Source organism: Dermacentor albipictus, chromosome 2 (assembly GCF_038994185.2).
Source record: "Dermacentor albipictus isolate Rhodes 1998 colony chromosome 2, USDA_Dalb.pri_finalv2, whole genome shotgun sequence".
NCBI classification, from domain to species: domain Eukaryota; kingdom Metazoa; phylum Arthropoda; class Arachnida; order Ixodida; family Ixodidae; genus Dermacentor; species Dermacentor albipictus.
Genome location: NC_091822.1, coordinates 204,146,976 through 204,165,900, shown reverse-complemented (window position 1 = coordinate 204,165,900; position 18,925 = coordinate 204,146,976). Strand labels below are relative to the sequence as shown.

The 18,925-nt window shown below is 46.1% G+C and overlaps 1 protein-coding gene across 1 annotated transcript in view; it reads right to left on the bottom strand.

Moving 5' to 3' along the window:
- The window catches only part of P32 (complement C1q binding protein P32), a 45,445-nt gene that overhangs the window by 16,830 nt on the left and 9,690 nt on the right, over positions 1-18,925 (bottom strand). Inside the window, exon 4 of the mRNA XM_065433704.1 lies at positions 12,177-12,288. Within this exon, the coding sequence (XP_065289776.1) occupies positions 12,177-12,288 (112 nt within the window). The remainder of the gene's footprint in view (positions 1-12,176; positions 12,289-18,925) is intronic.

The window sequence follows — 18,925 nt, the reverse complement described above, 5'->3', positions numbered from 1 at the left end:
GACCGTGGGAACAAGCCGACGAAGCGTACATCTCTCTTGCTTTGGTGCGAAGTAAAACAAACACAGACATTCCAGGGTGTCTACCAAGTTGACATTTCCAAATTCCCCGAGTTTTCCAGGTTTTCCCTGAGTGAATTAGCAATATTCCCCAAGTGACACTGAACTTTGTTTTATGTCAAGATGGGCTCCCTACATCATGTCGCCCAACGGTGTCACTCTCTATAAGCATGTTAAAAAATAAAAAACTTAGTCAAGGGGTAGTGTTTATTTCATTCAAAAAGAAAACAGAAGGAAGGGGTTAGTAAAATGCGCAGAGAATAAAGTATCTTCGAAAGAAATAGTAAAAACCACTGCAAATTGAGTCGAACATTCTCAAATACGAATAAGAAAGAGATGCATGCAGAATATTTTCGAATATGACATATTTCTATCAACTAATAGCAAGTTACAGTGAAACCTCGTTAAACCGTAGTTGACTGGAGCTCAGAAAAACTACGTACTAAACGGTAGTACTGTTTAACTGAAATAGCATGAGATCGCCCACTTACCTGTCGAAAACGGAACTCGGAGAGAGTGCGATGAAAGGGGAAAAAACATGCGGTATTTATTCACGTCGCGCGACAAAAGTGTTATTTTCGTTTGATGCCGCGGCAGCCTAGCACGACGACAGCGGCCTCAAACTTACTGATGCTGCACACCAGCTTTTCAGCCAGCCTCCTCTTCTCGGCAAACACTCGCATGGCAGATTTTGTTGGCGTTACGTATTCTCAGTGTACGCGCGCAATAGTGCTGCAGAAGTCCCGAGGGCCCATTTTCATTGCTGGGTGCCGGAGTTTGGAATAGAGTTATGTTATCGCGCCCCTGTTCTCGTTGCGACGATTGCATTCATTAGGCTGACTTAACGCGTAGCTTCTGCCACTGTCGGGCCTGAATCACCCGTGCTGTCGCTTTCCGTGTCGTCCTTATCACTGTCGCTAGGCAACACTTTGGCAACAACAGAGGCAACGATGGCGAAAAGTCGAACCTCGTAGCCGATACGTCTTCGCGGTCCAGCAGCGCTGCCGAGCAACTTCTTCGCATTCCAAATGCCATACACCGTAGTCAACAGAAGATCCTTGTCGGGTGCCAGCGCCGACTTCTTTGTGTCACGTTCGATAGCACAGACGATGTCTAATTTTTCTTCTATGCTGAGCACCCGACGTCTTTTTTATCCGAGCTTGGGAATGACGCGAGTCCTCGCTTGCACGACGCCATAACGCTCTCTGGCACGGCGTCGAAATGATGCTGACGATGTGGCTTCACGCGCAAACGCACAGGGCGCTTGGAGGCAGTTATTCCGATCTCTGAGGCTTGTTGTTCTGCCGCGCTGCCCGATGGAGACGACGCACCGCCGTGTTTGCGTGACGAAAAGTTGAAATGCTACGTTTTAACCGATGCATACGAAATAAGCTGGTACGGTTTATGCGGATACAAGACACATTATGTTCAATGGCCGCTGAGTCGGGGATTTGACTTTACTACTTTTAAAACGAAACTACTGTTTAAGTGGGTACGGTTTAACGAGGTTTTATTGTAGTTGGTATGAGGCCCGAAATTTATCACAAGTAAGATTATCTTGCAACAGCTTGTAAGTCAACCTCAACTCTCCTGAAATACTCTTAGCCTGCACGCAACGCCTCAGTTTTGCATGTAACTGTTTTAAAGAGTTATTTTGCTTGGATGAGGGACACCTGCATCTCGGCATCAGCCAACGCTTTGCTTTTAGAGTGCAAGCTCCTTCAAAAAAAAAAAAAAAAAAAAAAATGGTCGCATGCTTCCTTTCCTGTTCACTTCTGAATGCGTACGTCCTTGTCTTCTTGTTTTCTTTCGGCTGCTTGTTCGCCACACGGACTATTTGAAGCATCCTCCTGGACAATTGCACAGTCGGTGCTTGATTTTTCGGACTCCCTAGGGGGCCGCGAGAACATCAAAAAAAAAAAAAAAGGATGCATGTCTTCTACAGACCTTAAGGGTTCAAGTTGCCACAGCCACGTCCGAAAAAGCTCTCAAAACCGGCCAGTACACTTATTAGGCATAGTGGTACTTGTACTGTGACAGGAGATGGCGGGTGCACACGTGTATAATTAAGGAATACATACTGCGTCCTGTTACAGTTGCCCCTTCCCACACATGTTGTGCTTTACAGCGTAACTTTACTGTAATGAGGCGAAGCTGATTTTCGGGAACTGGTATTACAGTGAAATCTCGGTACAACGAACTTCAGGGGACCGCGGGAAAATGTTCGTTATTCTGAAAGGTCGTTATAGTGAAAGCCCAAAAATTAGCTATAACAATAGCATTTCAGTAACGCAAGCGTCCTACCTTTGAAACGGTACCTCCTTGAACTCGTTTCTCACACAATGCACACGTGATCGTCAGACAAGGCACATTTATTTGAAATAGTCCGTGATCGTCTTCTGACGGGTGCAGCACAGACTCTGCAGCACGAACGATTCCAGACCGTCCGCATTCTTATGCACGCCTTCGGTCGCTGTGCCGCTTTTGGCTATAAATATGCGGAGTTTTCGCAAGCAGTCCAACGCATCTGTGGCCGACACGGACTCGTCGCGGTCTTCGGGTGCTGCCGTAATGTGCAGCAAGATTCTTGCTGGTGCTTAAAGATTTTCTCCTTATCTTTGAGAATCGTGGCGATCGTCGACCGCGCCACTCCACGTTCTTTAGCCACGACGGATTGTTTCTTCCCGTCATCTATCTCGCGAAGAATCTCTACTCTCTCGCTCAAAGAAAACTGCTTTCGCTTCTTCGCCGTGGTTAGAGTTGTTGAGCTCATGGCAACGCGAACGCCGGCACGCACTTCTAACACAATAATATAACCAGAAGAAAAACAAGATGGACAGGCCTGATACGGGTGACAGCACGCGAACAACTGAGAAAACAAGCAAGAAAAACGTGATGCGTCGTCACCTCCGCAACAGGGAAAAAAAAAAGGCCCACTTCAGCGTTAATTACTACTTTTTTTTTTCTTCTGCTGCACCGTCTCAGGTTTTACGAGCCCATGCTCCCCGCCTCTCCACTCACAAAACCTGGTGCGTCGTTGCCTCCACAACGGAAAAGGAAAAAAAAAGTCTCCGCCCGCATCTTTCTCCTTCCACGCCATCTCAGGTTTTTGCGGGAAGCAAGTTGCAAGCGGCCCGCTCTTCGCGCTGCGTCGTCTGCTAGCTTAGAGCTCCGACTGCCGTGACGGATACACTGAAATCTAAGAATCCTCGCATTTCGGGATATGAGTTCGTAGTACTGAGGTGTTGTTAAGATGACACGGAAATTAAATAACGATCGTTATTCTGAAATGTTCGTTATCTGAAGTTCGTAGTAATGAAATATTTTTACATTGAAACTATAAGCAGTCGGCACGGGATTTCATAAAAGTTCGTTAATCTGAAATGTTCGTTAATGTGGTGTTCGTTGTAACGGGGTTTGACTGTATGCAACACGCCGTGCTTTCCGAATGTCGATGCCAATCGCGATGACCACAAAGGCAGTATCGATGCCATTACTGATAGCGGCGAATTCTTTCAATGAAAAACACGGCACAGAATGGCAAGAAGCTTAGGAGAAGGAGGAGGAATAAACATTTATTGATGAGACAAAAAAAAAAAAAAAATGGCGGAAGGGTGCGGTGCAGGGTGGGTCCCTATTCCAAGACTCCAGTGCCATCGCGACCCGCCCAGCTTGGTCCAAGAGGCCCTTCTGGGCCTCGAGGTCAGCAAGAGCGAGGATGGCCTCCCAGGGCTCCCTTAGCAAGGCGAGTACCAAAGGCGAATTAATGGCATGAGGTCTTTTGGCGCACTCCCATGTTACATGAGGCAACGAAGGCCATGACCCGCACCATGGGCAAGAGTTAGTGTACAAGGTTGGGTTTATTTTGTGGTATCTACCCAAATGTGGGTAGGTATCCGTCTGTATTCTTCTATATTTCTGCGCCTCCTCTACATTGAGTAGCTTGTGTGGTGGGGCATACTGTCGCCGGGTTCTTCGCTGGTGCTCCAGTATATCGCGGACCAGTAAGCGATCGTCTTTTTTATCGTTGTGCGTATCTCCAGCTCGGTTAGTAAAGCCTCGAGCTAGAGTGCGTGCCTGTTCGTTTCCCGAGATACCCTCGTGGCCAGGACACCATAAAATTGCATGATCCTCTTTCAATGTGTCGCCTATGATCTTAAGGGCGACTTGTGGTATGTTGCCTTGTAGATACATTCTGCATGCCACTTGTGAGTCGGACATTATTAAAACTGAGCTGTTTTGTTTTTCCTTGTATGCGATAGCGAGAGCAATCGCCGCTATTTCCACTGTTGCAGTGCACCTAGTGCGTATTGAGGCTGATGTGTGAAGCGTTCCGTGGCGTGTGGGTTGAACTGCCACTATTACATGTCCTTTGCTAAATCTAGCTGCATCAGTATACACTACGTCTTGATTACTGCCGAAGGTTTTCTGAATATGTTTAGCTCTCGCTTGTCTCTTAATACCAAACCTCGAAGCAGCTAGGCCTAGCATTGCCGCGGTGGTGGATACGGCAGCAGGCGGATCTGCATGCGAGTGTGCCAAGTCGAGGCGGTGAGGTTATCAAAATGACGGCGGTGGTGGTTTTGATGAATGCCGTTTCGGGCCTGCGGACACGGCAAAAAGTCCGGAAAGTCGGACGGCGAAGCGTTCTTGTGTCCGAAATTTTAAACGTTCTTATACATTGACCCTATGGGGTACGTAGTTGTGCAGCGAAGCCGTCCGAATTATCTGGCATCTGGAAAGTCAGTCGACTGTACTCTGGCAACTCCTCCAGCCGACACGGCGTCAAAGAATTAGTTACGATTCCTCTCTGTTGCTCTAGCCAGCATTACCGCGACTTTTATTCCCTTTTAATAAAATTACAGCTAATTTTCCCTGATAGAAGCACAAATTCCCCGAGTTTTCCCTGAGTTTTTCCAGGCTACTCAAAATCCCTGAGAATTCCCGGTTTTCCCGGTTGGTAGACACCCTGCATTCCATTCGTGTGTTTTATTATTTCTCTAAACTTCAATTTATCAATTCAATCAACAGATCACACAGATAAGAGATGTTGTCTTAAATAATTCTCGAAGTCACGTGCCCCCACGAGCGATGTCACACTGCGGACACGACCACTAAGCGCAAGTACACGAACACGTCATCGTCCGGCTTGGAGCGCGTTGGCCACAAGGAGAAGGAAAAATGGCATTCAGTTTGAAATTGCAGATCTTTCCACAATGCGTAGTGATGTAATACTGTGCAGACACGATCGTTATTGTGCAATGTATGCTTTGTGCTTGTGAGCTCAAAATGGCCAGCCCTGGTGAGAAGCCCTTTAGCTCTTTGAGGGCCAATGACATAAATATACGGCGCCGCAAACAAGTCCAAAAATAGTCGCTGACGCATATTTAAGGCGCCGTCTGTACGTTTAAAAAGCGCGCCAATTTCCAAACTTTTTCTTTTCTATCATGTGCCGCCACTCTGCGGGAATACAGGGACAGGGAATTATTTTCGCGTGCCTCCCTCTCTCAGTTTTCGTTGCATGGCTCGTTTGAGTGCCAATTTGCTCCCGCGCGTCTATATACAACTGACACATTAGCGCGCACGCGCGGGCGGCAGTTCGGGTTTTGTTCCACGGGCAGTTTCGGCTTCTTGCACTTGCAAAACTGATGGCTATCTCATTACTAATCGCACAAAGGGCGACCGCCTTTCTCTCGCTCGTTTAGTGCACACAGGGGTGCGCATAGGAAGGGTGCCGCAGTGCATGCATTTCCGTTGCTTTTCTTTTTTTTTTTTGAACACTGGCGAAAACTAACTGCCTCTGTTTGGCAATAAGATGAAGATTAGCAGAAGTTTGTCACACGTTGTGCTTTTGTGACGGGCACACAACCACAGTTTTCTTGAGTGCGTGCACCTACGCAGTTCGTTTACACTATGGATGTACATATTAGTGTAAGAGCAGGAACATTTGATTGAGTGTTGCGAAATATTCTCGTGTGCATATTTTCAAGGCCTTGAAATATGTGTATAAAAAAGCATGAAATTTTTCCTTTTTATTGTTGTTATTCATGAATGAAGAGTACATATACAGTCGCCGACTGATTTGCCCGACTCTGAAAATTCGAACATGCTCGATTATTCGGTTTGCTTCGCGGCACTGCCATTCTCCCCATAGACCATAATGTATAACTTCCGAAAGTTCGGACGCCTTGCAACCTCTCGTCTGATCTTTCAGACACTCCTTGAGCCAACTCGACCGAGAGCACCAAGCACCGACTCTGACCATTGCATGGTTCGACTTGCTGAACGCCGTTTTTGTTTTGAACGAAGCCCCCTTACTGCCCCACGAAGTGGCGCTACTGCAAATCCCTGCTCGTCATCATCGTTTCTGCCTGGTTTGTAGCTACAGCAGTTCCGGTCTCAGCTTAATATGCCATGTCAAGACAATCCAGCAGCTGATTTGTTTGTTTCTTCATGCACGACGCTGTGAGTAGGCCAGGTATTTCGTTTGAGCGACTGATGTCGGCGTGACGCCGTGGTGATGTTTGCTTTGTGTGCTGTGTCGAGGTTGCAGTGATGCAACGCGGCATACGGAAACATCGCGTCAAGTGTCTAATGGGGCCCACAGTGCCAGCGCATACTGTGCTGGGGAATGCCAGCAAGCGGGTGCCTAGGATATGTGCCTAGGACGCCTAGGATATGTCGCCTTCCGATGTGCTCCCTACTGACGCCGAAAATGCTCTGCCGAGACCTGCGCAGTGGTTGATTGCGATTCCGGACACCGTCTCATCTGACAGTTTCACAGGTGCTTATACTGCTGTATTGACATGAGCAGAGCTCGACGACGGCGAGATCATTCGTCAGGTTTCTGCTGCACCGCCGCACGATGACTCCGAGTCGGAAGATAACGCACCATGTGCTGTGCTGCCGTTGCATGCGGAGCGTGTACAAGCAGTGACTGTGCTTTCAGCCGCCTATAGTGACCATACGACCATCTCCGAGGTTAAGGCTTATCTGATTGCGCGTAAAAGGAGCAGCGTGCAACGGCGCATTCACGATTTCTTCACGCCTACTGCCGAGCCCGAATAAGTGCGTGGAAATAAAGGAATTTTTTTTTCTTAATCTGCTTTTTCGGACACCTGTTTATTCGGACATTTCCGCAGTCCCTGTGAGGTCCGAATAAATGGTCGGCGACTGTTTACCAATGCAAAATATTTTTTTCTCACTTTATGGTCACCCTACAATAATTGCGGTAATTTTTTTCGTATCAAGTCCCTAAGAGGAATCAGAATTTGCAATAAAAAATTGACCCTGAGCAGTCGTATATGGCAAAAAAAATCAACCCTCAAAGGGTTAAGCTATTTAAGCTCTTCCTTTGAGTGATGCAGCTTGAAGTGCATGCGTTTGGGTTGGGACTGGAATAAATATCGAATAAAGCAATATTTTGAGTAAAGCAATTTCGTTATAACGAGCGATTACCGTATATGGTATTTAGGGTGCCTTCTTCTTCGTACTGATTTTCGGGGTAGATTACACTGACCCTGCATCGTTCTCCGTGTACCTTTGTATGCATCTTCCATAGGATGGTCACTCCTGAGGTTCTCGTTGTTTTCTCTTGGAAATTTCAACCAGCATGTTGAGGATGTGGGGTACTCTTACACGAGTATTAAGCGTCCAAAGGGGATCATGCAGACGCCCGAAAGAAATGTCTGAATTAAGTGAATGTCGAATTATCGAGGGTAGCAAGAAAAACAAATGCTTACTACGTTAACACGCCTTTATTTACTGAGTGAACAAGTAAATCCCGCTTCTATTCTGCACAAAAGCAGTGCGGAAGTTGCAATCCTCATCATCTCGTAACGTCGTTCGCAGCGCAACCGCGGCGTGCGTCTTCATATGAGGCACAGTTTTCGCTACCGTGAGCACATGTTGATTATTTTTTCACCAGTGCCACCGCCCAGCGCGATGCCACCGCCCATCGCGCCCGTGCTCTTCATCCTCGACAGCTTCACAATGAGTAAAAATGAAACTACTGTTTGCCGCAACCGCCGTGGATGAAATCGCGGCCGTTGTCGATGTGATCATGGAGGGCGATCTTGCCGTTCTGAAGGCGCATGGCCGCACATGCACTGATTCAATACGAAACTACCGTTGGCAGCAACTGCGGACGAAACTGAGGTCACTATCAATGCGATTATAGATGGTGACTACACAGTTATGAAAGCACACGGCCGACGCGTATTAAGAGTCAAAACGAAACTACTTTTTGCTGCAACTGCTGCGGACGAAATCGCGGCCGCTGTCGACGCAGTCACGAAGCCACACCTCCAATGCGGTGTTATGAGCGGCGGTAAATGCAAGAATAAAGACTTTAAAGGCTTAGATAGCCACAAAGCGTTCTGGCGTTGCTGTCATTCACATAAGATTTCCACTAACGACTAAAGCACTGCGAACTCTGCCATTTTGTTTTGATGGATGCTAACGCCGTTTTTGCCATTTTGCTTCACATTTGCGGCACTCCATGCTTGCCGAGCTCCTGGAGTTCTCCAAATTAACCGATGTGCGCTCAATGCGTCCAAATTAACGTGAGTTTCATTAAAGGGCGAGTCCGAATTGTCCGATTTTCTGAATTAGCGAGGTTTTATTGTATATTAATATTATGTTTGCCGAGCAATAAGAGGTTTTCAGTCAGGGCCTGGATCAGACGGAATCCATCTTATTCTTGGATTCCCTTCCAGTGGAATATGACCCACATTATCATTCTGGCTATGTTGGTCCTCGTGGTTCTCATGGTGCGGATCGTACGTGATGCCTTGCAATCTTGTTGTACCCAAAAGCTTAAAATGCAGGCTTTGGTAACCTCTTGAATTGTCTGATCGTCCACCTGGATGTGCACGATCCCATTTGATTTCTAGCATATGCCATGCACTCGTATTAATTCTGACTTTTGGGGGGCACAGGAGGGGCCCCTCTCTCTCACGTGATTGTATTCTACGTTCGCCATGGTTTGGAGTGTAATCTTTTTCTCGTAGGGTCCCGTGTGCTGCCCAGAGGGTAACATCACCTTGCATATACAGTATATCCAGTTGGGGTATCCTGTCTTACCTTAAGGCCAGACTGCACAGTGCCAGATTAAATAATAATGGTGAAATGATTGCCTATCGTGGCGTGCCTTTGTTCAGCATTGTTACGAGTTTGGATTGAATACTTCCTATGCAAATTTTTTACATACGGTCTGTTATGAGGGACTGCACATAGGAGAATATTCTTTCCCTGCAGATAATCCACTGTAGCTCGCCCAAGATAGTGGTGCAAGGTATACAGTTGAAAGCGTCCCTCAACTTTAGGAGAAGAATCAGGTGCTCTTCGCCTTGCGAAATGTTTCCCAGCATCTCCTCCTGGAACAGGAGGTAGGCGGCAAACTGTGTTGTAAGGCCCTCCCTGAAACCTATCACTGTATCGTGGAAAAAACCGTTATCCTCAATATTAATTATGCAGCAGTCTTTGTACCACTATCTCGAATAGCTTACCCATACAGGACATGAGTGATATCGGGCGCAAGACCTCAATGGGGGTTTCCTTCCCTGGTTCCAGAATTGTTGCAATTCAAGCCTATTTCAATTCCGGTAGAACTGTGCCTTTCTCCCAGCATTTCTAGTTGAAGATTTCCGTTATTTGGTCAAGAGCTGCTCCATACATATTCCTTAATATGCCGTTAGTCACTTGATCTTCCCCTGTTGCAGTGCTCCATTTCACATCCTGTGCCACTGCGTACACTTCTGCCCGAGTGATGTGTGCATCCAGGTCAATGACTGTGGGGCTATACGGTCTGTGGGCTTGGACGAGCCCATCTACCTTACCCACGTACCACTCCACCAGCTTGGTGACCAGATTGTGCTAACTACCTTCCTAACTGTCTACAATGTGCTGAATCATACTATTAATTTTGATTTTTGTGCCTCCAGAGTTTAGTCCACATTTTTGTGGTTCCCAAGGTATTCCTGAAGGTCCCACAGAACGTTAACCATTCTTCTTTCGCTAACCTCTCCGCATAGTTGTCTGCTTCTTCCACCAGTTATGCTATCCTTTCCTGAAGTTGGCGGCTGAGCCTTTGCCTTTTCCTCTTCTAGTGAAGTGAGGTTTTGTCTTTTGTCTTACAGGCCCACCAGGTGGGCGTTCACCCTGGGTGCCTCCTCAGTGTGAGCCATCCATTTAGGGGCCTGCTTGTACGCATTCCTTACTTGTTCCACCCATCCCTTCATGTCCTTGGATGAATCTCTCTGTGTCTGACAGAGCTGTCTGTATTTTTTGCGAATCGGTAAGCTTTGTTTGCCCGAGGATGCATCGAATTTTAGGTAATGAAAGCAATGTCGCAGTATCAAGGTCATTTACTTAGTTCTCTTCTAACCTCGATCATTTTGCGTCCTAGATGTTGAATGCAATCGTGAGATCTGGTGCTGTATCCCTACTCACGCTGTTGCCTGTTCACATGAGGACTGCTCGGTGATTTTCCACCTTGAGGCCAAGGTCTTCGATGGCTTGCTCTACATTACGGCCCTTCAGAAAGTCTTTTGCGTAACCCCACTGTGTATACGAGGCATTGAAGACCCCACCCCCAGGAGTCTACCATTGTGGCCCGTTGTATGTTTGGCTTCAGTTTTTCGGCCATACAAGGCCGAGCCTCTGCTTTTGGGGGGAGGGGGGCGGGGGGCTGAGAGTGGAATATTTTGCGCTGTGACATCTCTGCTCACCAGTGTCACAATGCTGGAGTTTGGGGGGTCCCTCAGGGTGTAATAGCCTAGCATCTTGACGGGGCTACGTTTGGGACTGTTGTTCAAAAAATTAGAGATCAGACTGCTAGCAAAGCTTCTGCGGAAGGTTAACTTGTAATCAACTAAACGCTTTTGTGTGAGTGAAAACTCATGACGAGAAGAATTTCTCAAGAAACGTGTAAATATGCTGCTGAAACACTAATTAATAAACAGCACCCATTGTGGAAAAAATAAAGTTGCACAGGATATTATTCCAATAGAATATCCAAACATGCTCTCTTGAGAATGTGCTATGTTTGAGGCAAAGCAGCACAAACATCAGAGCGGAAAACTTAGACAACCCAAGAGAAGCTCCCAGGTTTTAAATTCCAGTCATTTAAAATTTATGTAGGAGAGTCGACCAAGGCGCAAATGTTGCCGATTGTGGAAGTGGTAAGAGTACTGGGGGCCAGTTTCAATGGTACTTCTTGCCAAAGTTTTAGTTTATCAAGATTCTTTATATGCCAGAAATTGCAAATCTGACCGAAAGTTAAGCTGCAGTCTTCATTTCATACAGAGCACGGTGATGCTTGTGGAAGGCTTCCGACGGCAATATTTCATAATGTGTCGAAAAGGTGCCCATCAAATTAATGGATATTTTTGGGCCCGGTAACGAAAGGGAACTATCATATTGCTGCTTTCATTAATTTCGCGAATTTCAAGCCCGTGCATGGGCCACAAATCACAAGTCGCTTATGATGAGTAATACCACAACTGGCTCATGCACCCTTTCTGAAATGTCTGCGACAACTGCCAACTTCATTAGCTTACTGTTTTTCATGGTATGCCCATTCGCCTCCATTCCACCCTGCAAAATGGATGTACAGCAAAGCTGCTCCCAACGTTGAGCACCACCACCACCACGAGCAATATACATCACGCACGCATACATGCTGAAGCGCAGCATACATTCTCATTTTTCTAGGCCCTCCACCAAGCGCAAGTGCCAATTCTGAGCCATAAAATTCTGAAGGCATTATGTTTTACCTAAAAAAAGTGCACACTTGCAATGGGTACGTAGTGACCATCTGATATTTTGGACATGAGGAGGACCTAAAACTGTCAGTATACCCCGGCTGCCCAAGGAAACAACCTTTACAGCCTACAAATTATTCTCAGTGTTTCAGTTTAGTAAAATAACGTCAACCTAAAATTTTGTGACATTTGATGTCAGCATATTTCATGACCACTTGCTAAACACTATTTCACATGTTCTCTGTGTACTGTGTACCACCATCCAACTTTTCTATGGATAACTTCAGTGGTACAGCTGAGCTGCCACTGTCACTCAGTCTTTCACGGTATGTCTTAACCAGAGTAGGTACTTACCATAGTTGTCAGACTGACCCTCAGGTTCAGCCCCTTCGTTGAAGGTACAGCTGAAGTAAAGTTTCTTTCCACCGCGCTCAATTTCGACGGTAAAGTTGGGCTTGGATTTCATCTGGAAATGAAAAACAAACCACATGGTGCAACTGTGATGTGAAGATGCCGTAACTCACAAGGTAAAGACTGCATCTGATGAGCATGTGTTTGTGTGGGACATCATGAAACTATGCTGTGCACAGCAAAAATGCTGCCCCTTTTCCTAGTGCTTCCAAGCAGTTGCTCACTTGCTCAGAATAGTCTAGCAGGCATTTTAGCGAACGTAATTAGCTGTTACCAGAATTCATAACAGAAACACCCCACGAAAAGAGCAAAAATTTGTCAATGCGCAATTCCCAATAGGCCTATCATTGTCTAACTTGCTGCCTTTCTTACCATATTTGTTTAATTTTCAGCGGCAGAAGTTTCTAGTCCAGCCTTTAAAAAAAAGAAAAGAAACATTGGCAAATAAGTTTACAAGGTATCCCGAAATCTTGCTATGACAGCAACCATTACTTATGTTAACCATTCTGCCACATAATGGCAGACAGCACAGTGTATGACAAAATATATTTCAAAAGGGGTCATGAACTAGTTCTTATAGAAGTCGAGAAATGCATTTAATATTAAAATAGACTATTTCAGAAATACTTTGCAGCAAAAAATATGTCAATGTGCTTGGCAGAAGTGGAGATATTGGCAATCGAAGATTGCCTACGATCCCCTTCTCGGTGCTCCCGGTCCTTATTCAATGCATTGCATTGCGAAGGGTATGGCAGAGCGGGGCCCACAACGTTCCATCTACTGAACTTCACCGTGGCACACAGTTCAAATTTCATTTTGGATGTTCAGATGCCACCAGTACTTGCTATTTTGGCACCTCGACACGCCATACCCAGAGGCTAACCCTCAGCATATGGTTGAGTTTACGGTATTTCGCCACTTTACTGTGCTAGTGCACTAGATAGCTACAGACAGCCATTCTAGCACTGAGTGACATGAGTAGCACTAGCACATTTCCTTTCACAGTTATCCCTATGACAATCACGCAATTTCCAAGGGTAGAATAAGCTTCACTTTCATGTTTGCTCCTACAAACAGGCCAGCAGCGCGCACACTGGCTAAGGATTCCTAACATAACGAACTTCGACCATGATGGTGACACACCTTGAGGATGAGCATCTTGGGAAGCAGACGACTTGTTTGTCAAATGTTGGCACTGAAGCCTTGACTTATGCCACCCACAGCATTCAGAGCAGGCTGTTCTTTTCAGCAAGCTGCAGTGAGTGTGCTTGTCGCAGCACCGTAGCAGCCATGGTATCTACGCTACACTGCGAATGCAGCTACATGCAAATGCACAACAGGGCTAGAGTGTGCGCTTGCAGTCATGTGCTCCAGTCTGGCTGTGCTATTTGGTGTGAACTAGCTTGGTCCTTCACTAGCTTGACCAATGGATAGTAGCCACATCAAAAGTGTGCATCCAAAGCAAAGCTTGCCAAGGCGTCTAGCCAGGAGCGCCCATGAGTGAGCACGCGCTGGCAAGCTTACGCCTCGTCAGTCCTTGTTTAGTGTGGTTTGAGCCCATCATGCTGGTAACGTGCATGCCGTTCCCGACTTGGAAGTACCGGGCTTGCAGTGTTTAAGAAAGGAAATGCGGGCTATACAGATGATGATTATTGTTCTGTGGCAAATATACACCCCAGTGGGCGCAACTGTTTTCAGAGTGCAGTGCAGGGGCCCTGCATGGAATGCGATCATCCGCGCATGCAGTCAAGAATACAATAACAAATAAGAGAGCTTCACAATATATACATGCTCACTCGTTCATGGCTGTAAATTGCTATAGAGTAGCATAGCCCCTTACGAATTTAAAGGCACCAAAGTAACAATTCGATTGAGCGCATGCCGATGGTAGAATACAGCTTGCTTAATCTGGTTATCCAAGGCAAGGAAATTCCCAGTGATAACTCGGAAGAAAATATTTTATTTTCAACACACTGCTTACGCTAACAACTCATTTTTTTTCAGGTGGCTTAGAATCCATTTAAAACAAACCATTTTCAGTCATCGATGATGTTTTGCTACGCGACACACCTGAGTGCTCTTTTCGCGAAAACAAAAAAACATTTTGTTTAAATAGTTTACAAGCAGTTCAAACAGAATATTGCCAGCCTCTGCTAAGCGATGCGCCTGAGCTTCAGGTGCTTCTTTTCATGGGAAGATGGTCTCCCTTTGTTCAGTGCCTTCGTGTAGAAGTGCAAGCAGGTGACCAAAAAAAATTTTGTAACCTGGTTGGTGAGGTTGGGGCCATGCTGTGCACAGCCTAGCATGGAGTCGATTTTTTGTAGGTAGGAGATAAGCTCTTCCAACCTTTCACTGTGCAGCTCGTTGTAACTGAACCACATCGAAAAAGTAGTTTCAAGGGAGGGTGTCTACATATGAGAAGAGCTTCTCAGAAGGGCACATGAAGCCCCGCAGAACTGTTCGTCGCCTTCGTTGGCGGAAACAAGGAGCTCATCGAAGCATTCCTTGCACACAGTCTTCATGGTTGTTTTGCATGCAACATACTCTGCCATGTAGAAGACTAGCCGTGAGTTGCTCATCTTTTTAGGGTACTCATGGTCGGGGAGCATTGTGGACTTCTTTATCATGTGAGAAGTTCCTTCTACCTTCCCACTATGGCTTGCATCCTCACCACTGAGGAGGAAGGTCAGATTGCCCCCTTCACAGTTGCCACTGCTGGGAGCTTTAACGAAGTAAAAACTGAGGCAGTACACGATGAGCAAGAATTGGGCAAAAGTGGGGTGGTCGTTGCAACCAGAAAATTGTCTAATGATACCAAAAAATTTCTCGAGGCAGTCTTGGCTCAGCTGGCACGTCAGCAGCTACTTAAGGCCGAGCTTCTCACAACGGTACTTCATATATCAAGCGTGGCCTGAAGGGTGATTCTTAGCCCCTTGGCAGTGGTTGCTGAAAGAAATCCGGTTGCTGAAGTTCCCACATGAGCCTCCCATTGGTTTAGGTAGTCTAATACATCTCTGATGTGCCTTTCATGTGCAGAGTCACGTTTCAACCCTTCAGATGAAATCCGTGCTGCCATTGCTTTTACTAGCTTCCACATCAGCAGAAGAAAGGCTTGAGTTGGCGTGGGATGACCCCAGTGCTCCTTTATTTGCTTCTTGTAGAAAAGCAGGCCCCAAAGCACCTGCGGACTGAGAATGTGCAATGCGAGGTTTACCTTCATCTTTTCAAAGTTGTTAGGGCTCACGTGAGCAAGAGTGATCTTCGGCACCACTTTAAGGGCAAATGGACACTTATCCTCTTTGTGTGCTGCTCTGATGTGCTCAGTATAAACGGAACATTGAGGTATTTTGTACCTTGCTTTAAGAAGGCCATTTCAAACATATTTTATCAGGTGTGGAAAATCCGAAACAAAGAAGCATCTTCTAGTGTCAACAGGATGTAGTGCAGATGCCTCTATAGACGTTGGGGAGCCAGAAATCCCCAAAAGGCGCCACACACTGAATGGTTCCATGAAACTCCATCTGCCGTGATATAATTCACTTTCAGCTCAGCCTTTTCTGCAAGCAACATGGCTTCTATTAAAATCTTGCACAAAAGCGCAGCCTTAACATTTCCCGTGGAAGCGAAAACTCCGAGTATCTGGTGTCAGGAACCAGTGAAAGACTGAAACATGATCACGAGACCATGATCGCAGGGAAGATGTTTGTTGTTTTCCAGTGTGAATTTTCCAAAGTCCACCAGGCCTTCCACTTTCCCACCGGTGCCAACGTTCAAGAACTCTGACAGCTTCAATTTGTCCACAATCAGGTTGTCGTGGCATTTGAATTCCTCTATGGATTTTGTTTTTCTTTCAATCCCTGTGATAATAGGGTTGAAGCGAAACCCATTCTTGTATTTCCGCATGTGAACCTTCTAACAGCTTCTGCTTGGGAGGATGAGTATGCCTTGCCGCCAAATATTCTCGTAGAGCCTTGGGCTTTTCATTCGCATTATTACGCAATCCAGCAACCAGTCCGGATCGTACTACATACCTTTTGTTGATTTGCGGTGAGCGGCTTGATAGCATTGCATAACCGCAAGTCTTTGCTTCGGCAGAAGGGCTTGTAACCGGTGTGCGAGGATGCCCTCTTCAAGTTCTGCACTTTGCCTCTTCAGTTTCTCAATAGTTTGAGTGTAAAGTGACACCTTGGCTTTCAGCCGGCAAGTGGCTTGTGCGTGCGCTCTTCAACGCTTTGAAATTGCTGCAGCAGAAAAAGAAACGAGCGCTACTTCCCACAGGTCAGGGTGCGTGGCTTTACTGAAGCAGCAGAGCCAGCGCTACTCACACCGGGCGACGTGTAAATGTCAGCGTGCGCCCCCTCGCGGCTCCCCTGTCGGCAGCTTCCCCCATAGGCGCTGCGTGCTGCTCGCCACACTTCCCCGTTCTAACCACTGCGGTTGAGGAGCTCACCACCACGGGGTCTAGGATGGCGGAGTTCGATATATCCATTTTACGTCCGACCCCATTCGAAATAAAAAATAAAAAATGCATGAAATTTTTCAGGTGATATAGAAGGTGTTTGATATATGCAATCATTTGATATATCCGTGATCGATATATCAAGGTTTGACTGTATTATGATTTGCAACACGGTACGACCAGACAGTGTAAAAAAAATATTATGAAGTGAAACCTCGGAGGATGTTCCAAATTTAATCACCACTACGTTCGTGTTCTCTTCTGCTTTGCCTCTCCAGGTCAGTGAGCATGCATTGCAATTGGTCCCCCGAGTTACTAAGCAAGGCAATATCATCAGCGAATCGCAAGTTACTAAGGTATTCTCCATTAACTTTTACCCCCAATTCTTCCCAATCCAGGTCTCTGAATACCTCCTGTAAACAGGCTGTGAATAGCATTGGAGAGATTGTATCTCCCTGTCTGACGCCTTTCTTTATTGGGATTTTGTTGCTTTCTTTATGGAGGACTACGGTGGCTGTGGAGCCGCTATAGATATCTTTCAGTATTTTTACATACGGCTCGTCTACACCCTGATTCCGTAATGCCTCCATGACTGCTGAGGTTTCGACAGAATCAAACGCTTTCTCGTAATCAATGAAAGCTATATATAAGGGTTGGTTATATTCCGCACATTTCTCTATCACCTGATTGATAGTGTGAATATGATCTATTGTTGAGTAGCCTTTACGGAATCCTGCCTGGTCCTTTGGTTGACAGAAGTCTAAGGTGTTCCTGATTCTATTTGCGATTACCTTAGTAAATAGTTTGTAGGCAACGGACAGTAAGCTGATCGGTCTATAATTTTTCAAGTCTTTGGCGTCCCCTTTCTTATGGATTAGGATTATGTTAGCATTCTTCCAAGATTCCGGTACGCTCGAGGTCATGAGACATTGCGTATACAGGGTGGCCGGTTTCTCTAGAACAATCTGCCCACCATCCTTCAACAAATCTGCTGTTACCTGATCTTCCCCAGCTGCCTTCGCCCTTTGCATATCTCCTAAGGCTTTCTTTACTTCTTCCGGCGTTACCTTTGGGATTTCGAATTCCTCTAGACTATTTTCTCTTCCATTATCGTCGTGGGTGCCACTGGTACTGTATAAATCTCTATAGAACTCCTCAGCCACTTGAACTATCTCATCCATATTAGTTATGATATTGCCGGCTTTGTCTCTTAACGCATACATCTGATTCTTGCCAATTCCTAGTTTCTTCTTCACTGTTTTTAGGCTTCCTCCGTTCCTGAGAGCATGTTCAATTCTATCCATATTGTACTTCCTTATGTCAGCTGTCTTACGCTTGTTGATTAACTTCGAAAGTTCTGCCAGTTCTATTCTAGCTGTAGGGTTAGAGGCTTTCATACATTGGCGTTTCTTGATCAGATCTTTCGTCTCCTGCGATAGTTTGCTGGTATCCTGCCTAACGGAGTTACCACCGACTTCCATTGCACACTCCTTAATGATGCCCACAAGATTGTCGTTCATTGCTTCAACACTAAGGTCCTCTTCCTGAGTTAAAGCCGAGTACCTGTTCTGTAGCTTGATCTGGAATTCCTCTATTTTCCCTCTTACCGCTAACTCATTGATCGGCTTCTTATGTACCAGTTTCTTCCGTTCCCTTCTCAGGTCTAGGCTAATTCGAGTTCTTACCATCCTGTGGTCACTGCAGCGCACTTTGCCGAGCACGTCCACATCTTGTATGATGCCAGGGTTAGCGCAGAGTATGAAGTCTATTTCATTTCTAGTCTCGCCGTTCGGGCTCCTCCACGTCCACTTTCGGCTATCCCGCTTGCGGAAGAAGGTATTCATTATCCTCATATTATTCTGTTCTGCAAACTCTACTAATAACTCTCCCCTGCTATTCCTAGTGCCTATGCCATATTCCCCCACTGCTTTGTCTCCAGCCTGCTTCTTGCCTACCTTGGCATTAAAGTCGCCCATTAGTATAGTGTATTTGGTTTTCACTCTACCCATCGCTGATTCGACGTCTTCACAGAAGCTTTCGACTTCCTGGTCATCATGACTGGATGTAGGGGCGTAGACCTGTACAATCTTCATTTTGTACCTCTTATTAAGTTTCACAACAAGACCTGCCACCCTCTCGTTAATGCTATAGAATTCCTGTATGTTACCAGCTATATTTTTATTAATCAGGAATCCGACTCCTAGTTCTCTTCTCTCCGCTAAGCCCCGGTAGC